Here is a 15846-nt window from a genome sequence, read left to right as displayed (position 1 = left end):
CTAAACTCAGATGAATTAAGTAGTCCGAGTAACGTGATCCTTCAGCTGAAAGTTGACTCTGTGCATAGGGTTCATCTTTCTGTCCCTGCGTCCCGCTGTACTTGCACTTAACAGAATCATTTTGTGATTAATACAAATGAAATGCCTGGGTCATAGTCTGTTTGTCTTTTACTTTCCTTTATGATTTCTATTTCCATTATCATTTGTTTTAGTTTTTTTTGCACAAGTCAGTACTACAAGTAAATAGATGAAACTTTGTTAAAAGAAACAAAAATGTTGTACCCTGTTATCTAGTTGATATAAAAGATGTTCAGAAACCCCCTCAGTCACCCAAAAAACTTATCAAGTGTAAAACTGTTAAAGGGGTATTCTGAGTTATTCCAAAAAGTGTCAGGAGTAAGAGGGATGCATTAAAATAAAATGGAGCCATTACTCACCTTACAGATCCCCAGCGTCCATGCGTCGCCACTGCTCCGTCCTTCCCGCCGCTGTTTATTGACTTAGCTGTAGCAGTGACATGCCCGTATAACCACATGTGATCGCTGCAGCCAATCACTGGCCTCAGCAATCCTGTGCCGTATACCCACTCAGACCAGTGATTGGCTGCATGTCATCGCTGCAGCCATCTCAATAAACAGCAGTGGGGAGGACCAGAGAGGCGGCACTGGAACGCCGGGGATCTAGGAGGTGAGCAATGGCTCTTTTATTTTTCTTATGTATCCCTCCTACTCCTGCCACTTTTTAAAATAACTCGAAAAACCACTATAAGGCTCTATTCACATTTCGTTTTTCTCCACATTGAAGGTATACATCACGAGTACTACCTGACCTATACCTCCAACATGTCCACAGGCCCCCATGAACCCAATGTTTGCTAAAAGTGTGTCATACGCTTTTCGCTTACGCTGGCTGGTATGCATTGGCATACCTTTTTTTCACTCTATAGGAAAGCATAGTCTACCACGCTTTCCTATGCAGATGGACACAGTAGAAAATCGCTTTTTTTACATAAGCTCAAAGCGAGATATGAACAGAACCTTATACCAGATAGGAGAGGGAGGAGGGAGATGCAGATGCATCTTCTCACTCAGTGTTTGAAGGGGGAGCAGCAGTGAAAGACATCTGATTGGTTGGAGAACACAGCAAAGCCCGCTCACTCAGCAAGAACGGAGAGAGAAAATGTGCATTTACAGAATTCAGCAGAAATAAGGAAAAAGATCCAAAATCTGGAGGTTACATGCAACATTTCTGTCTGCACTTCGTCTCATACATATTTTGGTCTGTAAAATGTGATATGAAACAAAGTAAAGAAACATTAAACAGTCTTTTTTACCAATGTTTTAATATTTAAAAAAAAAGAAAATCCAAGTGTTTCAAATATATTTAATATAAGGAAAGATGATTTATATTGTTATTAGATTATTTGGATGGTGTCATTTTGGCACCTCCTAATAGATGGCTTCCCTTACAAGACTAGGTGGTTTTTATATTGAATGTAATTTTTATTTTATTTGAAGATAAGATATCTTGGAACAGATAAGATTCTTCAGGCTAAATTGTTTGTCTGTATTTAAAGGAATAACTTATTAAGGGGGTTCACCCAAAAAGACCATATCCCTTTCTATGGACGTCATAGAAAAGTGGTCCCCTGCTCATGATTCACTGCGACATTCTGCCAGGAGATGCAGCCATGATCTTCATTGTATGTGCATATCAAGCACTCTATAAAGCCTTTCACTCTGGAAATCAGTAGTTGTCGAACATTATGGACTTCTTCCTACCAGTGTCTATGACATATCAGAAGACCACTTGACAGGATGTGAAGGCTGAGATCTGTCAGCCATAGGAAGGAGAACTGGAGAAAACGAAGGGGATCTGCCCAGCAGACTCATCTCCTCAAGCCTGGAGTTCTACAAATACCACCTTCAGATAGGGCTGCATGAACATAGTGACAAGCTCCCTTTCGGGTGAAGCCATATGTAGTGGCTGAAGTTCGGCCGAAATCCAGCTTGATATCTTGATAACTATGAGTCCGGTGTATTCTTTCAATGCTCCTATAAGTCAAATGGCCAGTATTTTGAGGTCTGTTTGGGCTAATATGAGTGTGGACCTGTCACTGTAATATACTGCCATAACATATGTGGAAGATCTGTTTTAACTTTTTGCTAGGCAAAGGCCAAAACTGTTCAGACAAGAGGTTGGGGCTTGTAAGTGAAAATATGGAACTCGACTGGTGTTACTGTAGTGCAATAGAATGTTTGGTTCTGGAACCCATCACTGGATTCTGGATCTTTTGTTAAAGGGTAACTAAACTTTTAAAAACTTTTGACATGTCATAGTGATATGTTTTAAGTTTTAAGCAGTGGGGGTCCAAGCATCGAGACCCCCACGATCGCTAAAACAAAGCAGCAGAAGCACTCGGTTTGGCACTGTGCCGCTTTGTTTCTGATCGCTTTTTCTTGGAAAGTCGAGCAAGCAGTGTACAGGCTCAATGGAACGTCGAGGGGGGCGTACACCACTCGCTCAGCTTTCCAAGCAAAGACGTTCAGAAACTAAGCGGCATAGCACTCACCCGAGCGATTCTGCTGCTTTGTTTTAGTGATTGTGGGGGTTTCAGTGTTCGGACCCCCCCACCGATCAAGATTTCTGACATGTCACTATGACATGTCAAACGTTTTCTAAAAGTTTAGTTAACATTTAAGTGTTTACTGATATTTTTTACTGTCTCTCTCCCATGGTGCAGTTAGTTCACTGAGGTCTAAGCAACTTTTTAATATGAAATCTTAATCTTCTGCCATCCATATCTATCCTGCCTAGAACATAAAGAGGATAAACAACCAATAACAAATCCGTTGACTAAATATAATAAATAAGACAACTTATGAGTGCAGTATTTTTGTGGAAGGCTGTGACCTGTCCATGGGTAAGGACAGAACTTCCTATATCAGGGAGGTTTCAGAAGGAGAATAGAAATAAGACCAAATATAAAACCCTATCAGAACGGAGTTGGGTTATAATAATGGGGACTGAAGCTCCATATGAAGCCAGGTTCCTGCATCCAGCTTGTTTCATAAGGTTAGGGTTTCTTTTTAAGATATATTATAAACACATTCTACCCACACATGTCTGAGATTCATCAGCTGTGAAGGATCAGGCCCCATACACTCATGTTCAAAGCAAGAGGTCCATTAATATATCCAAGTTATGGAGAACCACCTGATCCACGTGGAAGGGTCACTTGATACAAGCAAGTCTTTACTACATCTTCGATTGAGCTTCTATACCAAATAAGAAATGTCAGTTCCTATATCGTGTTGTAAAAAAAAAAAAAAGAATCCCATAGGCCTAATACATGATGTCCTCCGCAGTTACATTTGCCTCCTCGGTCTTTGTCTTAAATTTAGGAAGTCGTATCGTACTCGCTGCCATAAGCAGCATGTTAAAAGCATGAGTCGCTCCACTTGCAACACACAACCAGAAAGAGTCTTCATAATGTTCTTCAAGAATGACGATTCTGAAGACGTTTTCACGGAAGTTTGCAATCCTCTCTGTAAGTCGGTGGAGTTGGACAGCAGCAATAAAGCTGGTGACTGCAAATACAATGAACAGACCTGCAATACAAAGTGCAGTATTAGTAATTAACATACTACTATTACTACTAATATAATAGCAATAATACTATTAATAATAATAATACAGTAGTGATAATAATATTACCTTCAATATTACCTTCAATGAGCAGTTTCTGGTAAGACTAGGTGACAACCAATATGGCCACCACTGCCGCTCCCACTAGGCAGCTCACCCAGCAATTATATGGGGGCAGGGCATGTACCAGAACATAACCAGGCAGAATTGCCATTTATGAGTCTTAGAAAGCTGGATGGCAATCCCTATGGGTGCTCTAAAGGTAGACACATTCTCGCCCAACTTTCCCAGAAACGGATATAACTGGCTGATTAAAACTTAAAGGGGTTTTCTCCCAATTGACATTTATCAGCTATCCACAGGATAGGTGACAAATATGTGATCGCTGGGGGCCCCACCACTGGGACCCCTAGACCGGGTGTCCTATTCCTTCTCACTGCATGACCAAAGGGGGAGAATTTTGAATCAAGCGGTGGTCGAGCATATGCGGTGGTGCTCCATTCAAAGTCTATGGGATTTTCAATCACTCCCATAGGCATTAAATGGAGCAGTAGAGCGCATGTTCGACTGCCGCTGTATTAAAAATTCTCCTCACTAGGACCCCCGTTCTAGTGATCTGTGGGGATCCCAGTGGGGGGCCTCCCAGTGATCAGGCATTTATCATCTATCCTGTGGATAGATGATAAATGTCAAATATGGGAAAACTACTTTAATAACTTGCAGAATAGGATGCCCAAAGACTTATATTTTCTGGTGATTTTTATAATTTTAGGGACAAATGATGTTTAACGTCAGATAGATTCTATATGTAAAGCTGACTATAGATGTACATATATCCTGTGCATTTACACAAATGACTGATGTGCTCACAGTAATTAAACATCGGTTTCATACAACTGAACATAATTTCCACTAGTTGCAAAATCAGATATACAGTATTTCCAACACGTTTTGGTTCCTGGTCTTTATTTCTATTGAAGCTATTGAAGTGGTGTTAAACCAATTCATTCAGACTGTAACAAAATATTTCTATAATTTCACGCTATATGGCAAATAATTTGCGGACACCTGACCATCACACCTTTGTGAACTTGTTGGACATCCCCTTCCAAAACCATGCATGTTAAAATGGTGTTAAGCCCCCTTTTACAGCCTCCACTTTTCTTTTTACAATATTTTGGATTGTGTCTGTGGGAATTTCTGCCCATTCAGCCAAAAGAGCATTTGTGAGGTCAGACACTGATGGAGGAGAGGGCCTGGCTCACAATCTCCATTCTAGTTCATTCCAAAGGTGTTGGATCGGGTTAAGTTCAGGGCTCTGTGCGGGCCAGTCAAGTTCTTCTACACCATACTCCTCACACCATGTCTTTATGGACCTCGCTTAGTGAACTGGAGCAGGAAAGGGCTGAACCCCAAACTGTTCCCACAAACTTGTAAGCTACAATTGTCCAAAATGTCTTTGTATTCTGTATCATTAACATTACTCTTCACTGGAAATAAGGGGCCTAAGCCTGAAAAACAGCCCTATATCATTATCCCTCCTCCACCAAACTTTACAGTCAGGCAGGTAACGTTCTCCTGGCATTCGCAAACCCAGAGCTGTCCATCAGACTGCCATATACTAAAAAGTGATTTATCACTCCAGAGAACACGTTTCCAGTGCTCCAGAGTCCAGTGGTGGCGTGCTTTACACTGCTCTGGCTGCCGCTTGGCATTGTGCATAGTGATCTTAGGCTTGTGTGCAGCTGCTCGACTATGGAAACCTATTTCATAAAAATCCTGATGTGTTATTCTTGCGCTGTCACTTCAAGAGGCATTAGTAAGTGATGCAACAGTAGATAGACGATTTTATTAACGCGCCCTACTCAGTGAGTTTGCATGGTCTACCACTTTGTGGCTGAGCTGTTATTACACTTAGATGCATCCACTTCACAATAATAGCACTTACAGGTGACTGGGGCAGATCTAGCAATTAAGAATTTTCACAAACTCACTCGTGGCAACGGTGGCATCCTATGACAGTGCCACGTTTATTGTCACTGATCTCTTCATTATGACTCTTACTACTACCAATGTTTGCCTAAGGACATTGCATGACGGTGTGCTTGATTTTATTCAGCTGTTTACAATGGTTGGGGCTGAGCCACCTTAACTCAGTAATTAGGAGAGGTGCCCATATACTTTTGGCCATGTAGGATATGTTGATGTTTAAGAATAAACCTTCCAGTGAAGAATATATATTGCAATGTTTGTCCTATCAATGTTAAGCCCAAGTGGAGTTCATTGACAATCTAATGTGTATTGGGGCCTCATGATTGTCCCGGAACAGCAGATGTTGGTGGTGATGTCAATCAGGCATATTGGATTTTAATAGGTCTTGTTGACAACCTCTGTTGCAGTTGTGATGCCACCTATCTTGGTTCACACACTCCTTCTAGGGGAGAATAGCTCTGAAAATGGCAACCATTGTAGCATACTAGAATTGGTTTCAGAAAATACTAACAATAGAACCCCATTGAAGTCATAGGTTGTACAGAACTGTAATACGACCATGTGCATGAGCCCTAAAAGGAAAGAATGATCCAGAAATCTCAGGTCAAAAGTTAAAGTTCCCAACCTCCGTGTAGGCAGATAGATGAATATTGCACTTCATAAATTCTTCTTTCCTTGACAGATGACAATAATGTTCTTAAAAGGTGCTCCATCTTTGTAGTGCAATAAAATACCAGTATTAAGGTATGTTCACACACAGTGACCAAAAACGTCTGAAAATACGGAGCTGTTTTCAGGCAAAAACAGCTCCTGATTTTCAGACGTTTTTGTAGCAACTCGCGTTTTTCGCAGAGTATTTTACGGCCGTTTTTGGAGCTGTTTTTCAATGGAGTCAATGAAAAACGGCTTCAAAAACGTCCCAAGAAGTGTCCTGCACTTCTTTTGACGAGCCGTCATTTTATGCGCCGTATTTTGACAGCGACGCGTAAAATAAAGGCTCGTGGGTACAGAACATCGTAATTCCCATTGAAAGCAATGGGCAGATGTTTGTAGGCATATTAAGGGTGCCCGAATTACGTCTGAAAACACTGCGTGTGAACATACCCTAAATGTACAAGTATGTATAAACCTATAGGCGGGCTAGCAATCTGTCAATTTGCAATAATTACCTTTGCCCCCTGAACAGTGGTGCACATAGAAGAGAGGGGGACCTTACAGCAAAGATCAAAATGGTCTCTCCATTATGGTGCAGAGTGTTGCCAAGGACAGAAGGACCTGGCGTTTTCCCCAACAAACCCTTTTCATGACCCATGGGCCAACTTTTCCCCTTTGTTTGGTAACAATGCAATTCCTCTGGAGAGGGGCCCTGCACAGGTTCTCGCCACCCAAAAGCAATAGGGATATGACCAACCAGGCCTGGCCTCTTCTCCCAAAGGGCCCGATAGCAGCCACAAGATATGGCACTATGGTATATATGCCCCTGAAAATATAATGTGGTCTTATGGATTTACCTGCAATGAAATTCCAGAGACATATACCTGCAGGACCCTTAATGGACCGATATGGGACTCTCAGTGCATTATATATACAGAATCCAAAACTGATCAGAGCAAAAGAAATGGCTGCACAGAGGAAGAGGATAATGATGACATGGAGAGCGGTGTTCAGTGTTTTCACCATGTCTGGAAATACTGTAAGTAGAAAACATAACGTTGTTAATATATGACTGGTATTATAATCATTTCTATATAGAAACTACAGTAAAAAAACGCTAATGTTAAACAAAAAAAATACATTTTGGGAAGCCAAAATAAATCCATTTAAAACATTTGGATTTACTGTACTTGTGGGGCTGGTGATATAATAAATATATAGTCTACTTGAACAAAATGGACCTATAGATAAAGTGAAGTGCTGCTAAAATATTAAATAAATATTAAAAGGGTTCTCCCATCTTATACATCAATGGCATATCACTATTTTTACCCGCACATTGGAGCTCCTGCCCAAGGGAACTGAAGCATGCCCTATTCAAGTGAATGGGGCATGCAGCAGTACCTTGCACAGCCGGGTGGGCCGGGAGCACCGATGTACAGGGAAAAACAGTGAAAAGGATGTTGTGGCCCCTTGTTCTTAGCATTGGATAGAGTCCCAACCCCTAGCGATCATGAAGTGATGGCATATCCTAGCGAGATACCATCACTTTATAAGATGGGAATAACCCTTTAAAGTTAATTAATCACAGTTAACAACTCTAAGACTTCCTCAGTTTCACAAGTCCACTGTCTCAGGATGACCCTCAGTCAACCAAATTGCTTGCACATGCTCTCATCATCTCAGACCTAAACTACTTCAACATCCTCTTATGTAACTTCCCATCTAACATTCTTTCACCCAGGGCCGGGCTTAGGATAGATGGCACTCCATGCGAAATTTTATTTTGGCGCCCCATCCCATCATAAAAAAAAATGCCCCATAAAAAGTATAATGCCCACACAGTATAATGCCCTTTTTAGTGCCCCCACACAGTATAATGCCCTTATAGAGCCCCCATACAGTATAATGCCCCCACACAGTATAATGACCCCTTAGTGCCCCACACAGAATATTGCCCCACACAGTATAATGCCCTTTTATTGCCCCCCACACAGTATAATGCCCCCACACAGTATAATGACCCTTTAGTGCCCAACAGAATATTGCCCCACACAGTATAATGCCCCTTTATTGCCCCACACAGTATAATGCCCCTTTAGTGCCTCCCACATAGTATAATGCCCCCATAGCTGCCCCATACAGTATAATAATATTTAATAATATAATATATTAGAACCCCTTTAAAGACATAGTATTTTGTCCTCTAGGTGTGGCCACACAATATAATGCCCCCTAAGTGCCACACATGGTATATTTCCCCCTTTAGTGCCTCTACACAGTGTAATGTCCCCTTATTGGCCCCCACATTGTTTACTGCCCCCCCCACAGTGTATTGTCCCCCCTCCTCTTGGTGCCTCACACAGCCCACCTTGTAGATAGTGTGCCCCCCTGTAGATTGTGCCATACAGCCCCCTTGTAGGTTCTGCCATACAACCCCCCTGTAAATATTGCCATACAGCCCACCTCTCCCTTGTAGACTGTGCCCCCACCTCCACCATGTAGATTGTGCCATACAGCCCCCCAACTCCCCCTTGTAGATAGTGCCATACAGCGCCCCACCTCCTCCTTGTCGGCAATGCCCCCACCTCCCCCTTGTAGATAGTGCCATACAGCCCACCCACATTGTAGACTGTGCCCCCACCTCCGCCGTGTAGATAAAGCCATACAGCCCCCCACCTCCCCCTTGTAGGTTAGTGCCATACAGCCCGCCTCCCCTTTGTAGACTGTGCTTCCACCTCCACCGTGTAGATAGTGCCATACAACCCCCATCTCCCCCTTGTAGATAGTGCCATACAGCCCATCTCCCCTTGTAGATAGTGCCCCCACCTCCGCCTTGTAAACAGTGCCATACAGCCATCCACCCCCATGTAGACAGTGCCATACAGCCTCCCACCTCCTCCTTGTAGACAGTGCCATAAAGCCCCCACCTCCCCTTGTAGACAGTGCCATAGAGCCCTCACCTCCGCTTGTAGACAGTGCTACACAGCCCCCAACTCCCCCTTGTAGACAGTGACATACAGCCCCCCACCTCCTCCTTGTAGGGAGTGACATACAGCCCCCCACCTCCCCATTGTAGACAGTGCCATACAGCCCCCCACCTCACCATTGTAGATAGTGCCATACAGCCCCCACCTGCCCCTTGTAGACAGTGCCCCCACCTCCCCTTGTAGATAGTGCCATACAGCACCCCATCTGCACCTTGTAAACATTGCCCCCACCTCCCCCTTGTAGATACTGCCATACAGCCCCCCACTTCCCCCTTGTAGATAGTGCTATACAGTGCCCCATTTTCCCCTTGTAGACAGCGCCATAAAGCCCCCCACCTCCCCCTTGTAGATAGCGCCATACAGCCCCCACCTCCCGCTTGTAGACAGCACCATTCAGCTCCCACCTCCCCCTTGTAGACAGCACCATACAGCCCCCCACCTCCCCCTTGTAGACAGCGCCATACAGCCCCCCACTTCCCCCTTGTAGACAGCACCATACTGCCCCCACTTGTAGACAGTCCCATAGAGCCCCCCACCACCCTCTTGTAGAAAGTGCTCCCAACACCCCCTTGTAGACTGTGTCCCCTTAACAAATAAAACAAAAACCCTATACTCACCTAGGCCCACGATGAACGGAGCTACTTTACAACGCCGACGGGATCCTTGCGTATGCCGGCGGGATTCAGTGACATCATTACGCCGGCCTGCGCATTTATCCCATGAAAGCTGGGGCATCAACATTTTCTTCAGGCTCCCAAGACCTCTCCTCAGGACAAAAACCCTTCAAAACCACTAGGTAAAAGGTTTTCCCTCCTACTCTCTTGTAGTCCAGGATCTCCTTGACCTCGAAGATGTCAGAAGAACCGCTGGGAGCAGTTGCTAAGCCAAGAGACTTACTGTACTGGTTAAGGACCACAGGCTTCAGGAGGGCAACATGGAAGGAATTGGGAGTAGGGAGTAGGAGGTAGACATAGCTTGAATGACACAGAGTTGATCTGTTGCAGGACTTCAAAGGGATCAAGAAATCTAGGAGTGAATTTGTAGATGGGAATTTACAGACAAATATTTCTTGAAGATAACCAAACCTTAATTCTGGGAAGAAACTGAGGAGGAGGCCTTCTCTTCGTATCGGCATATTTCTTCATGCAATTCACTGCCTTCGGCATCGAAGACTTGGTGTGCTGCCAGACCTGAAGAAAACTTCCGAAATAAATACTAGCTGTAGAAACTTGAGATGTAGCCGGTACAGGAAGAGGGACACGTGGATGTTGGCTGTAAAATATATTTTAAAGTCCAGGGTGTGCTGTGATTGGTCTGGGGCAATATTCTTGGTGCGCGCACTGGCACTTTACGACCGGGGATGAGCACGCCGCACACCCTACGGGCACCAGCCAAAGGAGAGAGCAATGTACACCGGCGTCCCTGGGGAAGGTGACGCCGGCTGAAGTTCACAGTCTTGCGGTCGCGGCAGCAGGTAAGAGGGAGATGCCGGAGATCAGCGACCGCGGGCTTTACAGTAATGGGGAAAAAACAAAAAGTTGAGCATTGATATTGAGTTTTTGAGGGTTTCCACTAGATTTTGGAATATAGTTGCAGAGATTGGCATCCATGCAGCTACAAGAGGTTTAGAGAAATTTGGCTCTGATGTTTTTGGTCATAAGGTCTGGTTTACAGTCATCTTTCAAATTGATCCCAAAGGTGTTTAATTGTGTTGAGCTCATGACTATGCATCTTCTTCCAAGCTTGTCAAACCAATTTTTATGATCTTCCTTTCATGCTGAAACAAGAAAGGGCCTTCTCCAAACTGTTGCCACAAAATTCCAAAGAATGTTATTGTATCCTCTAGTATAAGGCCGGGTTCCCACGTAGCGATAGCGCTGCAGAATTCCAACAACGGAGTTCTGTGCAGAAACCTCTGAAAATCTGTAGGTGCAAATATACTTTGCTATAACCATTGTTTAACACTATATCCGCAGGGTGTGCTGTGATTGGTCTGGGGCAATATTCTTGGTGCGCGCACTGGCACTTTACGACCGGGGATGAGCACGCCGCACACCCTACGGGCACCAGCCAAAGGAGAGAGCAATGTACACCGGCGTCCCTGGGGAAGGTGACGCCGGCTGAAGTTCACAGTCTTGCGGTCGCGGCAGCAGGTAAGAGGGAGATGCCGGAGATCAGCGACCGCGGGCTTTACAGTAATGGGGAAAAAACAAAAAGTTGAGCATTGATATTGAGTTTTTGAGGGTTTCCACTAGATTTTGGAATATAGTTGCAGAGATTGGCATCCATGCAGCTACAAGAGGTTTAGAGAAATTTGGCTCTGATGTTTTTGGTCATAAGGTCTGGTTTACAGTCATCTTTCAAATTGATCCCAAAGGTGTTTAATTGTGTTGAGCTCATGACTGTGCATCTTCTTCCAAGCTTGTCAAACCAATTTTTATGATCTTCCTTTCATGCTGAAACAAGAAAGGGCCTTCTCCAAACTGTTGCCACAAAATTCCAAAGAATGTTATTGTATCCTCTAGTATAAGGCCGGGTTCCCACGTAGCGTTAGCGCTGCAGAATTCCAACAACGGAGTTCTGTGCAGAAACCTCTGAAAATCTGTAGGTGCAAATATACTTTGCTATAACCATTGTTTAACACTATATCCGCAGGTGAAACTGCAGCAGAAAAACCGCAGCGTTTCTACAGAAAAATGCACTATTTGGTGTGAATTTTTTTTGACAGATCTTCCAGCGTTTTTCTTGAGATTCTGCTGCAGATTTTCTTTTGCCGAAAATCTGCAGTGTATCCTGTTTGTGGGGACATAACCGTAAGGCCAGATTCCCACGGGTCGGATCCGACCTGGAAGCTGCAGTACATTCTGTCCAAAAAACCGCACTACGTTATGGTGCAGTTTGTTAGCTGGTATTTCCGTTGCGGAAAGCAGCAGTAGAAAAAAAAAAGTTTATACTTACCGCGGCCGTTGTCCCTCCTTTGACGTGCGGTCCGGCCTCCCTAGATGATGTTGCAGCCCATGTGATGACTGCCGCATGTAATTGGCTGCAATGGTCACATGGGATGAAAATTCATTCCAAGAGGCTGGACTGGAGGAAGAAGCAGGGAGTTCTGGAATTGTGATTTTTGCGGCATATACGTGATTTTGTTCATGAGCAAAATCAATAAAGATTTGTAAAGTCAAAATATAAAGGAAGTAGTAGGGAGTGGCTGCAGTTCTGAGGGGCTTGGCAGGGGGAGGCACTGTTTGTCACATGATCTGGGTAATTTCCCATATATGGTTGCAAAAACGTATACATTTAAAGTATGCAAATGTACACATACATCATCTATACGTTATTCATTGACTTCAATACAAAGTAAAACGTATACATTTGTCATCCGTTTTTGAAAAGTACTGAAAACCGTAGTAAACGACACTTTTTAGGGCTTTAAAAAAAGAAAAAAGGATAGGATGTAAGTGCACAAAACGTATGCACAAACTGCTCTATTGGGGCATCCGTCATCTCCATAGGAATCAATGTACTTTCTGTGGGACACGTTTTCACGCTTTTTTTTATGTCAAAACGTGCACGCCAGACGTACAGTATAAACTAGATGTGAACTGAGCCTTATAGTTTACAGTAGTGACTGAGAGAGCTGCATGGAAACCTATTAATGATGTAAGAATTGGAGGTTTGATGGATGAGTCACACTTTCCCAGGTTTATTAGATGCCATGACATTTCTTTCCTTTCACAGTGCCAAATCCTGTGCACAATAAGGGTATGTTCACACGCAGAGTCAAAAACGTCTAAAAATACGGAGCTGTTTTCAAGGGAAAACAGCTCCTGATTTTCAGACATTTTTTGTGCCATTCGCGATTTTCGCTGCGTTTTTCGCTGTGTTTTTTATGGCCGTTTTTGGAGCTTTTTTCACTAGAGTCTATTGGAAAACGGCTCAAAAAAACGTCCCAAGAAGTGTCCTGCACTTCTTTTTAGCGTCTGTTTTTTTACACGTAAAAAAAACTCTGCGAAAAACGCTCCGTCGGAACAGAACGCCGTTTTGCCATTGAAATCAATGGGCAGATGTTTGGAGGCGTTCTGCTTCCGATTTTTCAGCCGTTTTTCTAGTGTTTACGGCCCGAAAAACGGCCGAAAATAGGCCGTGTGAACATACCCTAACAGTAAGATAAATGGCATCTTCATAGTAGAGGGGGCAAAAGCTATCAATTTGGGGCTCAGTATGATAGGCTTAAACATCCTATACCTTATCAGCGGGCCCTATAGCCATCATTTTTTTTTATGGGTACCTGTTCATTTTGGCATTGATATTGATCACTCAATAACTATTTCCTTTTTTAAATAATCAAGTTAATTTAGAAGGAATTTGATCACGTGACTCATACAAATGTAAAAGTGAATAATATAATTAAAATAATCTAAAAGACTGAGTATTATCTATAAAAGGCTCTGTTCATATAAGCGCCATCACAGCTATGACATACATACATACATTTTCAAACCGATCCCAACTAAACCTGACGGATCCCATTGACTTATAATGGGGTCTGTCAGGTTCCTGTTCCTGTTCTCTTTTTTCAGACCAAGAACACAACTGCAGAAACTTGCATAAAAAAAAGGAAAAAAAGGTAACCTGATGGAACGGAGAACAAATACTTAAACCAGGGCTATTTGTGAAGCTGGAATAACATTGTGTATAGCAGATATGGACAACCTGTAGTTTAGGTCATCACATGGTACCCATTTTGCTTTTCAGAGGCCTCCCTCAATTCAGCCACAATCATGAGATAAGTAATAGAATACTTTTTCACGTTTGAGGTCCCAGAGTGATGGCACATACAGAAATGTGGGTTATCCTCTGTAAAAAGTCGAAATTTCACCATCTCTACGGATGGCATGATCTCTCTGTCTTAGAAGAAGTTATCATACCACCTTCTACTTATCCGTCTTTCTTATGTGGCGGGTGGACTATGGGCCCCAAGGTATTTGGGCCCAGTAGTGTTACCTTGCAACCTCTATAACAACACCACAGGCGATCATTATCGGTCTGGACCTGTCACTTCTGTAGGAGACCAAGATAACTGATTGAACAACTTGAGCTCTGTTCACATCTGCGTCCTGCTTTCTGTTTATAACAGAGACCAGGATTTGGGTCCGGATCTGCCGCGTGACGGATACTACCCAACGAGCCTCACTGACTTATCACAGGGTCCTCCGGGTTCTGCCAAGTTGTCCATCGTTTTGACGGTAGAACTAGTGCAGCATTGGATGCAGCATTTTTTTTTCCTGTCAACTTTGACGGCGCCTCCAACACAAATGTGAACTTCTATTATTTTCTTAATTTCAATGTTACATCATTTAAAAACTAGCTAACAAAAGGACATAAATATATAAACAACAATAAAGCACATTCTTATAAGTACACAATAAATATTTACTCACTTTTGAACGTGAACCTTCGTTTCCCCAATCCACATTGGCGCACTTTGCCCCCCTGGAAAAGTCCGTAGTAGATATCCCCAATAAACTTAACCAGCTCTGGATCTGAGGCATTGACCAAATCAACTCCCGTCTGACACAGTGTCTTCCCAGTCATCCATTTTTGAGTCGCCATGGCAACAATGATCAGCAAGAATGACACGAAACTTAGCGCAGAAGCCAAAGAGAATATCGTTTTCTTGAAGCACCCAGGCATTATAATGTGTTCATGAAATCATACCTGGCACTGCCATGCAGCAATAACCCTGCCTACTACCACTCACACATCTCTGTGGACGCACATCCGTGGAATATGCCATCTTTAGCGTTGTGTTACTTGGCCTGAAAACGTGGCTCAGGGATGATATGCAGTAATCCTTGTCACACGGGCGGCATGCATCTTGCAATGAAGATCTTCAGCAGAGTGTAACCGTGGTGTAGGTTGAATCCTAGAGGCAGTAATCCTATCTCCAGGGCTGTGCTAGTGTTTCATCAGACGCTGTATTGTCTCCTCTGTAAATACTCACGTGACAATTGCCATACAGCAGCACCAGATCAACGTTTCTTACTGTATTTCTTCTTTAGAACATACTGAGGGAAGTTCACATGAATATTGAAATATTTTCTATAGTTTTTATGACTTAGTCTTGAAGGGTTATTCCTAACTTATCCACAGGATATGCCATAAATGTCTGATAGACGCAGATATGCGCCGCTCCCACACAGACAAAAACGAAGCTCGTTCACAGAGCGAAATCCGGCGCCATTTTCATGTGGACCGGAAGCCGCTGCCGGACAGTAAGATGACGACTTCCGGCCGCGGCTTCCGGCCATATGTTCAGACGCAAGGAATAGGAGCGTAGACCAGCGGAGGCAGCGGCGGCTTGGGGTAATTTATGTTCGTGTATGTGATGTGTGTATTATGTTCGTGTGATACTGTCTGCTAAGCCCTGTATCTAATCCTCCTAACTGTGCAGTCGCTCAGAAAATGGCGGCACACAGTGTAGAAGGTTTGAAGATTCAAACCTTTCCTTCTCCTTGCACTAGCCAGAAGAAGGGAGGGGGGATTGTGTGAGGACACTAGA

The 15846-nt window shown here is 43.6% G+C and overlaps 1 protein-coding gene across 1 annotated transcript; it reads right to left on the bottom strand.

Moving 5' to 3' along the window:
- Positions 1 to 2663: 2663 nt before the first annotated feature.
- On the bottom strand, positions 2664 to 15238 carry CLRN2 (clarin 2). The gene is made up of 3 exons (XM_075849385.1): positions 14726 to 15238; positions 7152 to 7331; positions 2664 to 3611 (listed from the first exon to the last, which is right to left on the bottom strand). The coding sequence occupies exons 1-3, from the start codon at positions 14976 to 14978 to the stop codon at positions 3346 to 3348; spliced, it is 699 nt and encodes a 232-aa protein (XP_075705500.1). The 5' UTR covers positions 14979 to 15238; the 3' UTR covers positions 2664 to 3345.
- Between the last annotated feature and the right edge of the window lie 608 nt (positions 15239 to 15846).

This window comes from Rhinoderma darwinii, chromosome 1 (genome assembly GCF_050947455.1).
Source record: "Rhinoderma darwinii isolate aRhiDar2 chromosome 1, aRhiDar2.hap1, whole genome shotgun sequence".
Classification (NCBI taxonomy): domain Eukaryota; kingdom Metazoa; phylum Chordata; class Amphibia; order Anura; family Rhinodermatidae; genus Rhinoderma; species Rhinoderma darwinii.
Note: the sequence above shows the minus strand (reverse complement) of the source record. Positions and strands in the feature narration are given on the sequence as shown.